The 14,041-nt window shown below is 41.2% G+C and overlaps 1 protein-coding gene across 1 annotated transcript in view; it reads left to right on the top strand.

Annotated features, from left to right (window-relative positions):
- itchb (itchy E3 ubiquitin protein ligase b) overlaps positions 1-14,041 on the top strand; it is a 37,436-nt gene extending 23,395 nt beyond the window's left edge. The window contains exons 14-24 of the mRNA XM_034695923.1: positions 1,276-1,348; positions 2,281-2,352; positions 3,713-3,801; positions 4,277-4,436; positions 4,522-4,655; positions 7,900-8,040; positions 8,213-8,333; positions 8,455-8,559; positions 8,907-9,003; positions 9,286-9,358; positions 11,269-14,041. Of these exons, the coding sequence (XP_034551814.1) occupies positions 1,276-1,348; positions 2,281-2,352; positions 3,713-3,801; positions 4,277-4,436; positions 4,522-4,655; positions 7,900-8,040; positions 8,213-8,333; positions 8,455-8,559; positions 8,907-9,003; positions 9,286-9,358; positions 11,269-11,368 (1,165 nt within the window). The 3' untranslated portion in view covers positions 11,369-14,041. The remainder of the gene's footprint in view (positions 1-1,275; positions 1,349-2,280; positions 2,353-3,712; positions 3,802-4,276; positions 4,437-4,521; positions 4,656-7,899; positions 8,041-8,212; positions 8,334-8,454; positions 8,560-8,906; positions 9,004-9,285; positions 9,359-11,268) is intronic.

Here is a 14,041-nt window from a genome sequence, read left to right as displayed (position 1 = left end):
CTCTGAGTAGAGATAAGGCACATTTGAATGGTATCAGGATGTTGTAAGCTCCACATATGAGTTGCTTGTTTGGCAAAAAGAAAAGATCACTGATAAGGAAGTAATAAGATAAGTTACTGTGAAAGTTATATCTTCTGCTGTAACCAGTGCTCTGTTTTCTTACGTATGGGAAGTGGTTGAAAAGATGAGATACAAGCCTCACTGTTCCCCTCAAATAAAATGTTATAAAATGAAGAACAAAGCTTAAAACTATAACGGATCACATCACTTATCTCCATTATTACTGTAACACATGTTTTAAGTACCTGTTTTTAAAAACTCTTCACAAAGCCCGGGACTTTCCTTTCTCTTCACACTAGAGCTCCAGTATATTGCAGACATGGTGAATGAATTGAAACTCTCAGTGTCAGAGGAAAATACAAAATGTAATATGTAAAAGGATTTAGACATAAATAGCATCAGCTAAAGTTTGAATTCACAGCTTGATGGCTCCAGAGGAGATAATCTGATTCATGAGTAGAGGAAGCTCCCTTGTTATTCTACCTTGGTTACATGTTACCTGGAGTCTCTGCTGATTACCTGGCCTCAGTCTTTCCAGCAGTACTGCATACCAGGCATGAATGAGTAATAGGTGTTCCAGTCCGGGAAACCCACTTAGCACTGATTCTGACTAATCAAAACAAGTCCATGATATTGAATATTTAAATTTTTTTCCACCCTGAGATTTTGGGGTATATCCAAGTAATATGAATAAACATGGAGCACTTCACGTAGGACCTCTTCTCCATGAGTAGGAGTACGAGTAGTTCATTTTTACGCCTTTGACAAAACAAGTCCCTGTATCTGAAACCGTTCTTGACTTTAAGATCTTGTGACGCATTACCCTGACATGACTAAAAGGTCACCTGGTCTCATGCGTTCCCTCCGTCAGTCTCACTGATGTGACGCCTCAGATAACTCGTCTTCTTAACTTGTGTGTGAAACATGACTCAAGTAATGACTGGTTTGGTTTCAGTGTTTGACAAACCGGTTTGGTGACTTTGTAGAAGAATGTGACTGAATGAAGTGACAGGGACAGACGCACTACAGACAAACATGCATAACATTTTGAACCTACTTTTTATTAAAGTTCTGTGCTGTGATACTTTGCTTTTTAAAAAGAAGTTATGATATATTAAAACAATACATTACATACATCAGTGTGGTGCACAAACAATGTTTTATGAATATGCTATAAGATATTCAGAGTCTGCCTCTGCTTCTTTTCTCCCTCAGTGAAAACGGACCTCACATCACCTACGTCCGAGACTTCAAAGCCAAAGTGCAGTACTTCAGATTCTGGTGCCAGGTAACAGTCTCATCTTTAATTCTGTCTCTTTTGCTCCTCACTACAGCTCCTATTAGTGCATGTGTCTGTCAGAGCTGCTTTGAGTTGTTGGAAACAACATTGAGGCTCCTCTGTAATTTCCCACTTGGGGATGAGAGCTGTTAAGGCTGATTTATACTTCTGCGTCGAATCGACGGCGTAACCTACGCCGTAGGTCCGCGTAGCTCCCGTACCTACGCAGAGGCCTACGCACGTAGCTGACGTGCACCTCCTCCAAAATGTAACTACGCGTAGAGCCGACGCGGACCGCAAGCTCTGTGATTGGTCCGCTCGACGGCTTGGTCTTTCCCGCATTCACAGCACTTCCGGGATCCCGGACATCGGCCACACATCGGCCGTGTATTTCATCTCCTCCTCTCTATTCTTCATGTAATCATGTCTGTATGATAAACAGCAACATGTATCAGCTGTAGATTAACATAACACGCTCTGAATCTCTGTGGAAAAGTAAAAAGAGATCGTAGCGGGACCGGAAGCAGGCGACCGGCTATCAGAGAGACCGCACTGCCCTCAGGCGTTTCGGCGGAGAATTGCTGCGCGACACGGACACACCGACGCAGAAGTATGAGGGGCTCATGTCCGCGTCAGCCCCTGCTGCGTAGGGCGACGCAGAAGTATAAATCAGCCTTTAACATCACTGGTTAGCACCCTTCATATTTCAAGAAAGGCCAAACTGGATGACAATAAACTTTACCCACAAATAGTCATTGTTGATTCCTAAATCATGTGATGGAAGCTGTTTTTACATTATGTTAAACTTGAAAATATGGATGGGTCATTGGAACCAGCGACCTAGTCCAGCAGCCTCCTTAGAGCGTGTTTGATTCATTACAACATCACCTGGCAGGTGTTTTCAGCTGAAAGCAACATCTGATATTTCCATTTTTCTCCAGCAACTGGCGATGCCTCAACACATCAAGATCACAGTCACCAGAAAAACTCTGTTTGAGGACTCCTTCCAGCAGGTAAAGTGATCTTCCCTTTGAGAGGATGAGCTTTAATCATATCAGACAGGGCAGGACTATCACCTTGTTTGATATTGATAAGATAGGCCCCTGTTACTTTTTTCTTTAGCTAAATTAATGCTGTCCCATTCATGGCAGGTTCTTAGAGGATAAGTTTAATTAGCTCCGAAGTTTATTCATCACTGGGATTACAGCCTCTGCTCTGCTAAATAATTTAAGTCGTCAGAATCATGAAAATAGTCAAAATCGCTAAAGAGGCGCAAAAATGGTGAATAAACTGGGGCGCTGGTGGCCTAGCAGTCTAAGCGGCCCACATACAGAGGCTATAGTTAGAGGTCACAGGTTTGACCATTTGTTGCATGTCTTCCCCCCACTCTCCACTCCCTACATTTCCTGTCTCTCTTCAGCTGTCCTATCAATCAAGGCAAAAAGCCCAAAAATATAGCTTTAAAAAAAAGAATAATAATGTGAATAAAGAAAAAATATGAAATATGATGCGAAAAAAAAGGTAGAAAAATCATGAAATAATTAAAGATAATAGTAATAATAAATATGATATAATATTTTTTTTAATTATGCTAAAATCCTGAAAAAAGTCAAAATCCCAAAAGTGATGTGAAAGTAATGAAAAAAGTCAAAATTGTGAACCTGAAAGTAAAACGATGCAAATTTAAGCTCACATATTTCACTGTTTGAACTGCACTTTTGAAATACTTTCAATAAATGTCATATTCTTAGCGCCACAGGGATGGGGTACAACAGAACTTCCTCTTCTTGAACCTCTTGCGGTTTCAGGGCTCATATTTAATGATTTCTGTTTGCATGTACGAGTGATCTGAGTTTTCTTGATCTCTCACACATGGGTAGCTTTGGTTAGAGTGAGGGGAAAATGACAGAGCCTCTAAGCTGCTGCGAGGAAATAATGTCCGGCACATGAAGGGATAATTGCTGATTAAATGTCAGATCTAATTCAGGGAGCAGAGACAGGAGAGTCTGACAGCCATGACAACAATTAACAAAAAGCTCTTTATCTTCGTCAATCTGTTATATTAAAGTATTTGTTTGTACTGTACTATATGTTTCTCTATGTGTGTCTTTATCTACTTTACCTGTACACACCTAGGACACAGTTAGGACACAGATAGGACATGTGTAAATCGATAGTCTTACTGATAAAGTTGTTCACTTTCAGCAGACGAGTTTTATGTTTTAATTATGTTCCAGGACATTCAAGGTTCTTAATGTGTTCAGGAAAATGTACTTCATCAGTTCATCAAACAAACACATGCATTCAGCCAGAGTGAGCAAAGTTACAGTTTTGTAACATGATAATTAAACATTAAAAAATCCTGTATTTCAGATAATGAGCTTCAACGCTCAGGATCTGCGAAGGAGACTTTGGATCATCTTCCCTGGAGAAGAAGGCCTCGACTACGGAGGTGTTGCAAGGTGAGATAAAGAACAGCTGAACACGGATGATTTTTAATGTGTGCTCAAGTAGTGAAGCATTTTATGGTGTTTAATAAATGTTGTTTGCTGTAGTTGCATTTGTTCATGTGTCACTCTTCACTTGTTGATCATTTGGATGCTTTATAAATATTTATGTGACCTGTTTTATGATTTTGTGGTCTAAATCTGTATTGAATCTGATCATTTTTCTTAGAATAAATATATGTTTTAAATTGACTTTCTTAACTTTTTTGAAATATTTTAGAATATTTTATAATATTATTTGTAGTCCCTTCAGTTTTGTGTTTCTTTCCTGAATATTTCTCAGGATTTATGACATATCTATTTAACTCTGAAAAGAGGCTTGACTAAACAGTTGTAGGAAAAGCTCTGTCTTTACACTGAAAGTGTTCTCGTGTATTTTCTGCATTTTGTCTCCAAATTTGAAAATCGTGTGTGGTGTCGTGTCTTACAGGGAGTGGTTCTTCCTGTTGTCCCACGAGGTTTTGAACCCCATGTACTGCCTGTTTGAATACGCCGGTAAAGATAACTACTGCCTCCAGATAAACCCCGCCTCCTACATCAACCCGGACCATCTCAAGTATTTTAAGTTCATTGGACGCTTCATCGCCATGGTCAGTCAGTTTTTCAAGCATACATTCTTACACTGTTTCAAATGTGCAGACAGTTATAACTGAGCAGTGTGTCTCTTTCCCTCAGGCTCTCTTTCATGGAAAGTTCATCGACACTGGCTTCTCACTCCCCTTTTACAAACGCATCCTGAACAAACCTTTGGCCCTCAAAGACCTGGAGTCGGTTGACCCTGAGTTCTACAACTCCCTCATATGGATCAAGTGAGTACCCAGAGCCATGTGGATGTCAGTGTGATGGGTGGTCGAGCACTTTTACAACAAATACAACAATGTAGACCTCCAGCAGCTTCGGTAGGTCAGTGTGCCTATGATCGCTTTCACAAAGGTAGACTTCAGATGAAGGTTGTTCATTATAGTAATCAGTTTAGGTCTTGACTGTCCTAAACAGGACTTTGGACTAATGCATTGTTGGTTAATTCAAGATATGCAAAAAGCTAACCTGGAATCTGCCTCCAGCTGCTCTGGTTTGTTTGCCCCAGAGAGAAATATTCCTCAAGTGTCAAAAAGTTTGACTTCAGAAATTCAGTGAAGATTGTAACAACAGCAGGAGTACAGAGGGACAAAACTTAGGAACCTTACAGATACTGAGCTGAAGATGTTCTGCACTGTAGGCAGACTTTACTTTACGGGGGGAGGGGGATGACGACCAGTGGCCAGCCAGGTGGAGTATGTCAGGTCAACAGCAGGATGAGTACAGGATTGTTTCCATACTTAAATTGAAGAGTATGGGAGAGTCTCTGTGGTCCTTACTTTGGTGGAAATGGGTCAACTTATTTTTAACTCAAGCTAAATTAACAACAGCTGAAAATTGCCTAATAATCTTAAATATCTTTGGGGAGAATGTGTTTTCAGGAGTCAGTATCAGAACTCATTCTGCAGGTTGAATATCAACTGACTGATTTTAATGTTGTAAGAATCAAGAAAGCTTTATTGCCAAGTGAGCTCACACACACCGGTACTTAACAACAAGACAGTAAAGACAATAAATATAGAAACCTAAATATAAAAAGTCTGAGTAAAATACTAAGTAAAAATACTATCTGTACAAAGAGGTATATTTAAAGACATAAATACATTTGCTAAAGCCAGAGTGCACATTTTAGCCATAGACTGTATAAATAATGGACGTAGTATCCGTGGCGTCACACATCTGTTTCTGAAGCGCTGTTTTGAAGTCAATCGTCGGCGGGAGCCATATTAGAAATGTTGAACTCAACATAACTACTGTCGTTACGCAGCAGGGGCTGACGCGGACATGAGCCCCACATACTTGTGCGTCGATGTGTCAGTGTTGCACAGCAATTCTCCGCCGAAACGCTTGAGGGAAGTGCGGTCTTTCTGATAGTCGGCCGCCTGCTTCCGGTCCCGCTACGATCTCTGTTTACTTTCCACAGTGATTCAGAGCGTGTTATGTTAATCTACAGCTGATACGTGTTGCTGTTTATCATACAGACATGATTACATGAAGAATAGAGAGGAGGAGATGAAATACACGGCCGATATGCGGCCGATGTCCAGGATCCCAGAAGTGCTGTGAATGCAGGAAAGGCAAAGCCGCTGAGCGGACCAATCACAGGGCTTGCGGTCCGCGTCGGCTCTACAGGGAGTTACATTTTGCAGGAGGTGCACGTCAGCTACGTGCCTAGGCCTCGGCATAGGTTCGAGACCTACGCAGACCTCCGGCGTAGGGAACGCCGTTGATTCAACGCAGAAGTATAAATCAGCTATATATAAATAAGATTTTAGTGTGACGTAAAGAGGCGGGCTTTGAGCCTCCTAGCCAACAGCTACAGTGTTCCCGCCTGTCAATCAAGTCAGCTGTGCCTCTCATAATGGAAAACTCGTAATCTTAATATCTTCGAAATTGCCACGTTATGAAAAATTTCACCCCCCCGTGCAGTGTGTGCCGATAAAGAAATTATTTATCCAGACTACACTTGTTTTTTGTACCAGGCTGTAAACATGTTAATTCTGCTGTAAAGATCATCTTTTTTTCATTGGTGTGTATGTGGTTTCTGGTACTTCCGGAGCCAGCCTCAAGCAGACACTCGATGAACTGCAGTTTATAACACTCCTGCATTGGCTTCAATTCTTGCGGCCGGAGGTTGCTGCTCGATTATAGAAGATGAATATAGTAATAAATTAGGTTATGGATTAAATTACAATATTGCACTGGAAAGAGTCTTTCGTGGTTTACGGTTTGATTGTTCATGAGGGATACGGCCTGAGGTAAGAAGCTGCTCCAGGATGTTCTGGTGCTTAGAGCTCTGAAGCGCCGGCCGGAAGGCAGCAGGTCAAAGAGTTGGTGACCTGGGTGAGAGGGTTCTGTAAGGATTTTTCCTGCCCTTTTCCTCATTCTGGAGGAGTACAGGTGCTGGAAGGCAGGTAGGGGGGCACTAATGATCCTCTTTGCGGTCCTGACTGTCCGTTGCAGTCTTAGAACCAGAGAGTGAGGGATGAGCACAGGACAGACTCAATGACAGCAGAGTAGAACAGTTTCAGCAGCTCCTGTGGCAGGTTGAACTTCTTCAGCTGGCGGAGGAAGTTCAGTCTCTGCTGGGCCTTTTTCACCACGGAGTCTATATAGGTTGTAATGTTAGTAAGTTCATGCATCCATATAACATTAAGTTTCTGTTACAGAACCTACACAAGGCTCTGTCGTCACTCTGTCTTTGCACTTCTGCAGTGGTTTAATATTGGTGTCCCAGTGTGTGAAGTGTAAACACAACCACACACAGAGCACTGTTCCATCCTGTTGGCTCCAACATTAACCTCTGTGTAACATCTGTTAGTACATCTGATGCCGGCTCAGTGGGGAATCATCAGCCTGACATTTACACTGACAGGGAACAACAGACTAACCGGTGTCTGCCTGGAGCATGCTGATTAAAGGACTCATGTCTCTTAAACTCTTGATGAGAGGAGTTTCCTGAGACCTAGATGTCCTTGGTAGAAGCATTTATTGAACTTGGCTGAGAAGAGATTATGAACAGAACAAGTAGAGCCATCGATTTAAAAGGTTTACATCCTGGAAGGATTTTTCTCTGCCTGTGACATGAGTTTAAACCGTGTGTCCAGTTCAGGCTTTTCTTCTCTCAGCTAAATATTGATTATTTGAGTCTTAACAAGGAAGTGTGCTGACCTAAGTTAGTCTTTGTCTGAGGTCACACAAGTGCACGTCAGAGAAGACACAGTGTAGCAGAGAAGAGTCTGGGTTGAGTATCGATCTTAGACCTTGGGAGTCGGAGCCAGTCCAGCTCCTTCAGTGCAGCTGTTAATCCTTAACAGACATCTTAAGGAGACAAAAGTGCATCTATCACTCTGTAACAGAGAGCTGTGACCTTCTGCTCCTTTAACTGCCATGTGTATTGATTAGCCATATTACCTGAAAGTCACAATACAGTGCTGTCAGAGATGTGATGTGATCGTCCGTTTCTCCCTTCAGGGATAACGACATCGAGGAGTGTGGACTGGAGATGTTCTTCTCTGTGGACAAAGAGATCCTGGGAGAAATCTCCACCCACGAGCTGAAACCAGACGGAGGAGAAATCCAGGTCACGGAGGAGAACAAGGAGGAGTACATCAGGTGGGTCATCTAAAGATACGAGTCATAAGAACACATGGAGCACAATGTCTCTCAAATTGCTTTAACTTGTTTCTGTGGACATATTTGAGTTTTCTGAAGATGACACCCATTGCAACCTTTGTTTCCCTTTGTTGAAGTGGAGTCCTTTGTTTGCCTTTGTCTCCCTCTGCAGGCTGGTAGCAGAGTGGAGGTTGTCCAGAGGGGTGGAGGAACAGACGCAGGCTTTCTTCGAAGGCTTCAACGAGGTCCTCCCTCAGCAGTACCTGCAGTACTTTGATGCTAAAGAGCTGGAGGTGAGGAAGACCTGGATGCTCAGAGCACAAAGCAGACCTGAGGGGAATCTGAGACAGAGAAAGATGAGCTGATTTCACTGTGACAGATTTTTATGGGTGAATAAAACTTGTCTTGTTGTAGGTGATGCTGTGTGGTATGCAGGAGATCGACCTCACAGACTGGCAAAGAAACACAATCTACAGACACTACGCCAGAAGCAGCAAACAGATCATCTGGTTCTGGCAGGTTCGTTTGCACCAAACTTTCATTTAATGAAGTGAGACATGTAGGAGATCAGAAGTACAGAAGTAGGTTTTTTAAAAGTTAGCAGACCTCCTGTGAGCTAGATTGAAGACATAGATAGGCTTGTTATTTTTCAGATGAAGAATTGAAGCATTAGTGAGTAACCGCAGTAAATCTTTCAGATCAGGTTGTGAAGATTGTGAGGGATGAAGCATACAGACGGAAAGAAATATATCACACTAAGTAATATGTTAATGCACATCTGGTAGAGCTCATAATCCTTTATGCTGAACTGAATGTTTAATTTATCTTGTGACATTAAAGCGTTCATGTGACTTTCTATCCTTCAGTTTGTTAAAGAGATGGACAACGAGAAGAGGATGAGGCTGCTGCAGTTTGTCTCTGGTACCTGTCGTCTGCCTGTTGGAGGCTTTGCTGACCTCATGGGTAATAATTACAGAAATATAACTTATTATAGTTTACATTTAAGTCAAAAATACATATCATCTATACTGTTGTCTACATACGGCTCCAAGCCTCTTTCAAACCAAGCCAGAGTGTTGCTCTGTTTCTATTTTCCTCTAAACCAGTTTTTCATTAATACTTTGTGTTTGTCAAGTGCTTATAGACATTTGTTCCTCAGTAGATGTCTGAGATTAAACCAGATTTTAAGCCCAGTCTCAATGGGATCTGATCAACTGATGTGATTATTACTGTTCTCCCTAACAGGAAGCAATGGTCCCCAGAAGTTTTGCATTGAGAAGGTGGGCAAAGAAAACTGGCTTCCCAGAAGTCACACATGGTGAGTTCATTCAGCGAGGACCTTCAGTGAATCAAGACGTAAAGCCGAGGCTTCATAAACACTCATATTCTTTCATTTTGTACAGCATACAATCTGCTGAGGTCACACCTTACATCCAGACAACTTTGTGAGCATCAAAGCTCTTAAAAGGAGACTTTGAAAAGCTGCTGATCTCGCTCTAGTCTCAGAACTGTGTGGTGTTGGCACTCAAATCTGACTTTTGATCATTCCCTGATAAAGACTCGTCCTCCCTAATTCTTCAGCGTTTATCCCTTCAGCCTTTTCTGTCAGAGGACACAGTACACCAGCTTTGACTTGCAGCAGCTACTTCAACATAACGTAATATTTACATACACTGCTGACATTGTTGTATAAGCTCACTGCTGCTTTGCAGTGAAAGACTCATTTTGCAAAGCTGATGCTGCCTACATGCACAGAGGGCAAGCTAGTACTCAAGCAATTCCTTTTCCCTAGTGGCATTATAAGCCCTGCAGGGTGTGCAGCTCTTTTTGATGAGGTAACCAGCACATACAAACATCATTATGCACCAGAGGGGTATACTACGAAGCAAATTCAGCATATCCTAGATATCTTCTCCTGATCCGGCTTCACTGAACCTAACAAAGGAGATCGCGCTAAACTGTCACACGAAGCTGGTTATCAACATGAGTGCAACAAGTCAATCCAGAATTACCCTAAGCACGTTCACATGAACGGGGTGGAGAAGGCAACTTATGACCAATCACAGACACGGGCGGTCTACCGTCAGCACATCCACATGAATTTCAAACACTGCACTGATATAAGAAAAATATGAAGAAGTTGAACACATAGGCTTATCCAGATTAACTTCAACACAGCTGAGTTGAAAACATGAAGGAAGAACTGAGGGATCAGACAAAAACTGTTTGAATGCGCAAATCACGCCTTATTTCTCATCTTAGTGAAGATATATCTGACTATAATAACTCTGTTTATTGATCATTAGATATATCTGACTATAATAACTCTGTTTATTCTCTGACCGTGGTCTCTCTCTCTCAGAGATATTTCAGCTGCAGCCCTGACAGTACCAAACTGAGTGCTGTGGTTAAAGGACTAATAAAAATGAGAACATGATTCAAAGTGATAAGCACACGCAGTTTTATATTTAATGCAGTAAAACAATTTCATCTGAATAATCTGACTTCAGACTCTGTTTAAGTTTGATGTCAGGAAAGATAATCAATAGCCTAACTGTCATCAGCATTTTATATATAAAATCATACAGGTAGACAAAGTGTCCTGCCCGTCTCTTCTCCACTGCGGACTTGACTGCAGTCCCCCCCCCCCCCTTGCGATCAGCTTACAGAGCTCTGTGATCGAGCAAGCTGATTGGTCAGTGGGCAGAGTTTTCTCCAAACTCATCTCTGATCCTGAGCATAACCTGCTCCGGAGCAGGTTAGGAGTTCAGCATGAGTAACCAAGGTGATCTACCCTGGTAAGGGGTTAACCACCTTCGTAGTACTGAAAATCCAGAGTTAACCCTGAAGTTACCTTGATAACCGCAAATACGGCTTCGTAGTATACCCCTCAGAGCAGGGAATGTAAGTGGTCACATGAGATACACTTTCATGCATGTTGGTGTTGAACCTGTTTTAAGCCATTCATTCCCTGCAGCTGTTGTGTTAACTGCTTTAGTCAAGTTTGTTTACCTTAAAAGCCAATCAGGAAGTGAAACTATCCCAACCAGCTACAAAAAGAACTTATAGCAGATGGGTTAATGGTATAAGGACAGTGATTTTTTATTTTGTTTTTACAGTTTTATGATCCTAGTTCAGCTGTTTATAAAAGAGGTCGTACTTTGATTTAACTCCAGAGGACAAGAAGTCAAATTAAAGCTAAGCCTGTGTTTTTATTTCTCTTCCCAGCTTTAACAGACTGGACCTTCCCCCCTACAAGAGCTACGAGCAGCTGAAGGAGAAGCTGATGTTTGCCATCGAGGAGACTGAGGGCTTCGGACAGGAGTGAGAGGAAACTGTGTGGAGGTGAATGCAGTGGGAGGAGTCTGAAGGAATAAAAGACCACAAGTGTTAAATTCAGGGAGTCTATTGAGAAGCGGCAGGTGTCAGGTGTGCTTGTGCTTTTGCATGCATGCACACACCTGTAAGGTACCTTTATGGGTATGTGTGTCAGACTGTTGCCTGCATGTCGATGTTGCGAAGGAGAGCTGGGATTTTTATTTCTACTGCGTGCAGCCGGTCTGAAAGTTTTGTACTCTTTAAACCAAAACTCTGAGCTGCTCCTGTCTCTCAGAATGTGCGGCACATTTTGCATGGGATCCCGAAAACTCACCCTCTATAACATCTATGTAAGGGAATGCAGTAGATTTTTCCTCCATTACTGTGATCATTTAATGGCAGGGGGGTTGGATGCTACAGTCTCGTGAAGGCATCTTTGACACCCTGAGTTCTCTGTTTGAAGTTGCTCTGCACTAAAGCGTCTGATGGGTGAAAGGAGGCTGGACTGAGAGGGTGTGATATTTTTATAAAACAGGGTTAATTTTACCAAAAATCAAAGTTGCTCTAAGATTGTTTGTTGCATTTGAATGAGTTTCATCTGGTTTTTCATTCACCTCAGTGTCCTATCCTTAGATTTCTCTTTTTCATCATGTGACGAGGGTGAATCTTATTTAATGAAACAATAACACATTAAAGAATAAGATAACTTTGGAATTAAAGTGGAGCGCTCCAAATAGACTAATTAAAAACAGTGTATTTTAAAGAGCATGTGGGAGACTTCAGACAGCTTCTGGTTGCAAAGTGTTTTGATCTGTGAACCGCTTCATGATTGTGAAAGTTTTGAAAGTCCATTATTTAACGTGGTGGGACATTTTGAAGAGAACGTAAATTGACCCTAGTTTTATAGGGCCAGAGTTTGAATGTTGTGATGCAGGAGGGGGTTGAATTATTCTGGGAGAATGTTATAAATTATTCTTTTTAATCTCAGTCATTTACACCTTCTTTCCTCTTTAAACTTGGGGTGATGTGTCTCTATTTGGTATAGGAAAGTATTTGAAGATTGTTCCAGCAGCACTGAAGATTTGTCCAAGTTTATGTCAAGTGGAAGAAAAACAAAACTCAGTTAAAAAAACCCAAATGCAAGTGGAACCAAATCCATGTTTTTGGATTCTAAATGACATTTTGAAAGCAAGAAAACAAACTGCATGTTACTCAAACAAATGCCGCCTAAAAAATGGATCAACAAAACTGCTGTCTTATCTAAACGTGTTTCTTGCCTCACAGCAAACTGCTAATGAAAAGAAACAGTATTTTTTTTTGCAAATTAAAAATGATTGTTGAGAAGATAAAATGCTGTGTTAAAAAAAGTATTTTACCTTCAAGTATTTCCACTTCATAACAGTCAAAAGATAAAACTTCAAAATCCACAAGTCATACACAAAGTGAAATAATGAAATAACAAAGCTTTTAATTCTGAAGAAGTTAAGATTGTCACTGTGGTATTGATCATGGGACAGTATATATTATAAATACCTTTGGTTTGGTTTGTCTGACTTTACACTAAAGCTTCTCTTACACTGGATATGAGAAGTGGACGTATCTTCACAAATGAGCTTCTGCTCTGATGTTTTGCAACGTAAAGTTTTGGGCCAAACATCACGTGTTTGGTGTGAGTCAAGGTGAGTGATTGCCAAGTTTTCAGACATTGCTTCTATCTTTGTGAGCCAGCTGCATTCATAATGTCAATTATGAATGTAAATAAATACTTTTGGCCGGATAAAAAAACATCTGTTCAGAAAATGCACATGGGAGCCATGATAATCAATCATATATCTTGAATATATCAATTGAAACCTTAAAATCACTATAGAAATGTTTCCTGAAGAGATATAAGAAAGAAAAGTTTGGTCATTTCCGGTTGAGTAGCATGGATCTGACTTCTCTCTGCAGTCAGAGTTGACGCCCCCTGCTGGCTACAAGAAGGAATGCAAGCTAAAGGCACTTTAACAAAGGCAGTACTTTTAAAACCATGAGGCTATGTCCACCTCTCATACACAGTCTATTCTTCTGAACAACAATAACTCATTAGAAAAGATGAATTCAGTTCATTTTTTTAATTGAAAATATAGGAACAGGAGGGAGTTTCTTATTTTGGAGTGTCTTTGTGAATGGATTAATCAAACACTGAACAGAGCGGTGTAGTTACTGAGGAACATAAGAATCCAGGTGTTTGTCCAACAAAGAAACAACATTTTCCTCCACTTTCTTTGGTGCAGCGTGTGGGGAGTCCAGGTTCTGGAGGTTGTTTCCACAGGCACATGGAGGTGGTCTGTCATGTTTGTCATTAGCCTTCAGGTAGCCTTATTTTGACCCTCAGGCATCAGGTATCCAGACCGAGAGGACTTTGAATTGTTCTTTTGAAGAAACTGCACCAGTGTTGCAAAGTTAGAAGATGTAAGCTGATGAACCTTGGCTTAAACTGTGACGTCAGCGTGGAAATGACTACTGAGATGACTTCAGTGTGATAAAATGAATGTATCATGATGAAAAGATGATTGGTAAAGTTGCCTATTTACATTTTTGCCTCAGATTTTTACCCCGTGCTGATTGAGTGCTGTTTTAATCTTGTTCTGGTTAAATCCTGGCGACATAGTAAATAAAATAAAAAAATGTAAATATCAAA

This window comes from Notolabrus celidotus, chromosome 11 (genome assembly GCF_009762535.1).
Source record: "Notolabrus celidotus isolate fNotCel1 chromosome 11, fNotCel1.pri, whole genome shotgun sequence".
NCBI lineage: Eukaryota > Metazoa > Chordata > Actinopteri > Labriformes > Labridae > Notolabrus > Notolabrus celidotus.
The sequence above is the reverse complement of the archived record's forward strand: the minus strand, read 5'-3'. Positions and strand labels throughout refer to the sequence as shown.